Consider the following 6000-nt stretch of genomic DNA (forward strand, 5'->3'; position numbering starts at 1 on the left):
CTCTCTGGACATTTAGGTGGACCACGTGGCCCAGGCAAGCTTCCAAGTTGATGCTTTTGGAAGAAAATTCATTTTGGATGTGGAACTGAATCAGTGAGTATGCAATGATATTAATTCTGACTAGCTGCTTTCTTGGTTATTCGAATTCATTCATTCATTCATCAGCCTTTTTGTGTTTGTGTGCAGATTTAAACCTTTTTTGCCCTGATTTTAACACAGAAGTGGGTTTAATTTCACCAAAACAATCATTTCACCATGTAATGGTACAAATGTTGTGAAGCACTGTGTAGCTTTTGCCTGTGAAAGGTGCTATACTGACTTACTAATCGTAGAAAACTCAGTCTTACATTAATGGCTCAAATAATTCTGTCAAGGAAAAACTGAACAGCTAGAGCAGAATTTAGTTGGTGCCGTTGTTCGTAAGCTATATTTCCTTCTTCTCCCTGGAGTGTTTTTTATGACTTGTTTTGTAGGAATACATGGAGCACATACATAAAAAAATCAATTAAAAACTTCAGTTATAAAAAAAGAAGTGCCTGTACTGCCTATCGATGAGTACCAGCCCACTAAAGCACCGTGTAGATATAAACCATAAAATACATTCAGCATTTGGAGAAAAACACAAAATCAAATGTCTTTAAAAACTAAAATCATTAACTGCGTGTGTGTGTGTGTGTGTGTGTGTGTGTGTGTGTGTGTGTGTGTGTGTGTGTGTGTGTGTGTGTGTGTGTGTGTGTGTGTGTGTGTGTGTGTGTGTGTGTGTGTGTGTGTGTGTGTGTGTGTGTGTGTGTCTGCAGCAGGTCACTCATTGTATGTTGGAGTGTTTGTGTGATTTAGAGGCTCCATCATAACAGGAGGTGATTTACGATAAAGGCTTTAGAGCTGCTCTGTCAGACGCTGATATTGATCACAGCTGTGCTGGTGGAAAACTAGCTCCTCATTTCCTCCATCCCTCCTCTCCGTTCGCCTCAACCTCTGTTCTTGTTGACACAATCTTCTCTGTGCCACTTTTCCCAGACTCATCAAGTCACATCCTGTGTAAAAATGCTGCAACTTGTCACATGCAGCCATGCTCTCCTGTATCCGTGTCCCAGTCGGGATACAGGATCCACCTACTCGGTGAACGCGTTCATCTGAGAAATTCCCAGATTTAAAATAATATTGTTTAAGCTAGCGCTTCAGCATTGATCTCAGTGATTGTTGAGTTAGAAACTTGACCAGTTTCATATCTGTAAAGCCTGCAGCTCACTGAGTGATGTTTTGGCCAGTTAATGTGTCACACCCATACCCACTCACTCACTCACTCACTCACTCACTCGTGTGTGCACGCACACACACACACGCACACACTCCCAGCTCATCTCAGCCGTCATCTGACACCACATTGTAATTGTAAAATTCTCATCATGAATGTGTAAGTTGTTTAAAGGTGCATTATGGAAGTTTGACAGCCAACACATGTATAGAAATAATAAATGTCTTCTTCATACATTCTCCTGCAATGCCCTGGTCCTGTAGAGTGAGCCCTGGCATTTTTACTGTGATTGCCTGTTTTTCTGTAAAATCACAGAAAAAGAGAGATGCTCGGGTCGAGCAGGCTGCTTCATGCGCGTTCACGCTCAGGCATCGCCCGTAGCATTTGCTATCCGTAGCTTTAGCAGCAGAGAGAGAGGCAGTGCCACTTTGTCGCTGTTCCTAACGCCTAGTGACAAAGCTAGCTACATTTCTGAGGACCCTTAGCTACTTTCTGTAGAACTTTCTTCTAGATATTTCCTGCTAATTAGCAACAAAATAGCCGTTTTCGCTCCGAACCGTTCTTTGTACGTTGTTTCAGCTGTCATCAAGGATATAAATGTTACAGATACAAAAGATGTTACTGGCGCTTTAGCTCACCTAGTAAGACGTCGGACTGAAATGCAGAAGACCTGGGTTTGATTCTGGGTGTGAACAAAATTTATGTAGAGTTTATTTTTTACATTAATGGTATATTTTTTACAGTAAGATGCCCAAATTTTTATTTGAGACTCGCCGAACGGCATTGAATTCACAGATAAAAAAGATGTGGGTTCAACTTTCATTTTGGAACAATTTTTCAAGCAAGGGAAGGGAATGATCTGAGCATGCAGGAGGACTGACCCATCATAAACCTTTGTCGGCTGTGCTGCAGAGAAAGGTACAGAACCAAATTATTTAATTAATTAGCTGCGCGTTCTCCTGTCCTCTGTCCTCCCCCCCCCCCCACACACACACAAGGGATTGTCAGCTGTTATTTTCGTTAAGGAGTGTGCACGTACAGCATGCACGCCTCGTGCACGAGCCTACTATTGAAGCTGCCGTTACGCTTTTGGCCTGAGGGGGCGATCACAAGCATAAAAATTCAAAAGTCCGAAAAGTCCCTTTAAAATCTTTATCAGCTGTGGACATCTCTGATCAAAGTTTAACTTTTATGAAATTTGCATTTTAGGAAAATATGAAATCCTTCAGCGAATGATCCTCAATCTTCAGAAGCAGCACGGCGAAAGTATCAAAAGCATTTGGAGTTAGGTGGAAGATGCATTATTTAAAAAAATAGAGCCGGGAGACCTGGGGATGGACTGTCCAACCTCGGGGGCAGAAGCTGCTGAGGTAGTCAAACAACTACACAGCAGCGGAGCCCCGGGGGCGGATGAGGTTCGTCCTGGGTATCTCAAGGCTATGGATGTTGTAGGGCTGTCATGGTTGACACGTCTCTGCAACATTGCGTGGTCATCGGGGGCAGTTCCTAGGGAGTGGCAGACCGGGGTGGTGGTCCCCATCTTTAAGAAGGGTGACCTGAGGGTGTGTTTCAACTATAGGGGGATCACACTCCTCAGCCTCCCTGGAAAGGTCTACTCCAAGGTACTGGAGAGGAGGGTCCGATCAATAGTTGAATCTCAGATTGAGGAGGAGCAATGTGGTTATCGTCCTGGCCGTGGAACTGTGGACCAGCTCTATACCCTTGCAAGGGTGATGGAGGGGGCATGGGAGTTTGCCCAACCAATCCACATGTGTTTTGTGGATTTGGAGAAGGCTTATGACCGTGTCCCCAGGGGCACCCTGTGGGGGACGCTCCAGGAGTATGGGGTGGGTGGCTTTCTGTTAAGGACCATTCAGTCCCTTTACCAGAGGAGCGTGAGTTTGGTCCGCATAGCCGGTAGTAAGTCGGACCTGTTCCCAGTGAGGGTTGGACTCCACCAGGGCTGCCCTTTGTCACCGGTTCTGTTCATTACCTTTTATGGACAGAATTTCTAGACGCAGCCGTGGTGTGGAGTGTGTCGAGTTTGGTGGCAGGAGAATCTCGTCTCTGTTTTGTGCGGATGATGTGGTCCTCCTACCTTCATCCAGCTCTGACCTTCAGCTCTTGCTGGGTAGGTTCGCGGCCGAGTGTGAAGCGGCTGGCATGAGGATCAGCACCTCCAAATCTGAGACCATGGTTCTCGACGGGAAAGGGTGGCTTGCCAACTCCGGGTCGGGGGAGAGGTCCTACCTCAAGTGGAGGAGTTTAAGTATCTCGGGGTCTTGTTCACGAGTGAGGGTAGGAGGGATCGGGAGATCGACAGGCGGATTGGTTCGGCGTCTGCAGTGATGTGGACGCTGAGTCGATCTGTCGTGGTGAAGAGGGAGCTGAGCCAGAAAGCCAGGCTCTCGATTTACCGGTCGATCTACATCCCAATCCTCACCTATGGTCATGAGCTTTGGGTAATGACCGAAAGAACGAGATCGCGGATACAAGCGGCCGAAATGAGTTTCCTCCGTAGGGTGGCCGGGCTCAGCCTTAGAGATAGGGTGAGGAGCTCGGACATTCGGGAGGGACTTGGAGTAGAACCGCTGCTCCTCCGGATCGAAAGAAGCCAATTGAGGTGGTTTGGCCATCTGGTCAGGATGCCTCCTGGACGCCTCCCTGGGGAGGTGTTTCGGGCATGTCCTGCCGGCAGGAGACCCCCGGGTCGACCCAGGACACGTTGGAGAGGTTACATCTCCAATCTGGTCCGGGAACGCCTTTGGGTCCTGCCGGAGGAGCTGGTGGAGGTGGCCGGGGAGAGGACGGTCTGGAGCTCCCTAGTTGGGATGCTGCCCCCCGTGACCCGGACCCGGATAAGCGGAGGAAGACGATGACAAAGTGAAATGTGATGTTTGATAATCATCCAATGAAATCACACAGCTGGCTTTAGTAAACACTAACTCATGCTCTCTGATATCACAAAGATCGTATAAGATGATTTTATATTTGTAGATCTCAGGTGTGTTTGTGAAAAATGAGAACCTATGGAGAAAAAGCTTAAGCTTGTTTTTTTGTTTGTTTTTAATTCTCAGCACAAACAAGCTCACTGTCAAATATAATCTTAAGACTGTGGCTGAATATAATTGGAAGAAAATTTCAGAATAATATTTGCAGTGAGGAGCAGTTTGATTCAGTTCAAAGCTTTATTCATAAAGCGCCTTCCGTCAGGGAGCCCAAGGTGCTGTACACAGTACATAAGAAACGTAAATCACAATGAATAAGTAGATCATTTATTTATTAATAGAGCAACTACCAGAGAGTGAATTAACTGGGAAAAAGCAGACCTCCGGGGTTTAGTGTCTCTCCTGTTAATTAATGGGTCATTCCCATCTGTACCTGGTCGGCCCGGCCCGGATAGCTCCAGTCGGCCCCAGCCTGGCCCGGTTGATTCCACACATCCTTGCTTAGGTATGCGAGGAATGCAGTCAAGAGACATTTTCAGCTTCTAGGTAATCAGCACGATAATGAATGATGATGAATTGAGCATGCCTTAGATGCATGCTTTAGATCATGAACACAGCTGATTTGTTTGATTTAGTGATAAATCGCTCCTGTAGACTCTAATGAAGGCTGAGGAGACATCAGCTGTTAGATTAAAGAGGAACACACTGCGAGGAGATAAATTTCACTTTTGGTTTTACTAACGGACACTAAGGGGCGCTGAAAGCAAGGCAAGCTAATAAAGTAACCCTTTAATGGGTCAAGTTTACCATCATGACAGCTCTGAGGGGCCGACCCGTTTAGATGTGGTTGAAGCTTGGAGGCTTTAAGACCGCAGGGTCTCGGGAAGTAGAGCGGGTTGTGATCGGATGATTGATTCCAGCTCCTGCTAGGGTTATCCTGCCGCTGTGTCTTTGGGCAAGACTCTCCACCCGTCTTGCCTGTGTTGGTGCTGGTCCGAGGGATCAGTTGGACAAAATGGCAGCCTCGCCTCTGTCTGCACAAAAACACTGGTGCACCTGTTACAGGAACTAGCAGTGAGCCACATCCGAGCTGCGCTTCAGATGGCAGGATTTGGTGTCTTACTTCCTGATATTCGGACATCTCTCCTCTGATTGGGTGGGTTTCATTTCTCCACTCCAGCTCTCCAAACACAACCAGAATTAAACAAATACAGAAAATGCAACAGAGATTGGATGAATGAATCCACTTCCTTATTTCCACTGTTTCTGCCTCTTTTCTAACCCTGCTGTGAGCTCCCTGCTCCTCCTCCTGCTGCCCTGTTGGTCCTCCTCATCCACACGCCTCTGCCCAGCTGTGCTGATGCTGTTTACAGCTTTTCATCCAGACAGAACGAACCCAGCTGATGAGGATGTGTGGGCGCAGGAGTGGGAGGCGTCTTTTAGCTGAATGACCAGACACAGGATTTAGATTTTCAGTAACGCTGTTTGATAAGAGCGACACCGGCGCTGTGGGCTGTTTCAGACTGGTGTGTGTTTCTGCTGTCTCTCCTGGCTCGGTGCTACAGAACACATTATGATGTTTTTCCAGTCCTTGCTTGGGGATGGTGCTTACCCTTGCACTGTGAATAATGGGAGTGTGGGCGTTCTGTTATAAATTCATATTGCCTTGTGGCGCTCGGACACGTTATCGTTCAGGTTTAAGGCAGTGAATGAGTCTGTTGGCTTGATCATTCTTGCAAAATATCCCATTCTTGCTACCTGAAGGAGGATTCAAGATGCTTCATCATGCAGCATTAC

At 46.8% G+C, this 6000-nt stretch overlaps 1 protein-coding gene across 4 annotated transcripts in view; it reads left to right on the plus strand.

Annotated features, from left to right (window-relative positions):
* The window catches only part of adam22 (ADAM metallopeptidase domain 22), an 83517-nt gene that overhangs the window by 4749 nt on the left and 72768 nt on the right, over positions 1–6000 (plus strand). For all 4 annotated transcript variants that reach the window (XM_054741398.2, XM_015950615.3, XM_015950617.3 and 1 more), the window contains exon 3: positions 17–93. In XM_054741398.2, the coding sequence (XP_054597373.2) occupies positions 17–93 (77 nt within the window). The remainder of the gene's footprint in view (positions 1–16; positions 94–6000) is intronic.

This window comes from Nothobranchius furzeri, chromosome 5, assembly GCF_043380555.1.
Source record: "Nothobranchius furzeri strain GRZ-AD chromosome 5, NfurGRZ-RIMD1, whole genome shotgun sequence".
Classification (NCBI taxonomy): Eukaryota; Metazoa; Chordata; class Actinopteri; order Cyprinodontiformes; family Nothobranchiidae; genus Nothobranchius; species Nothobranchius furzeri.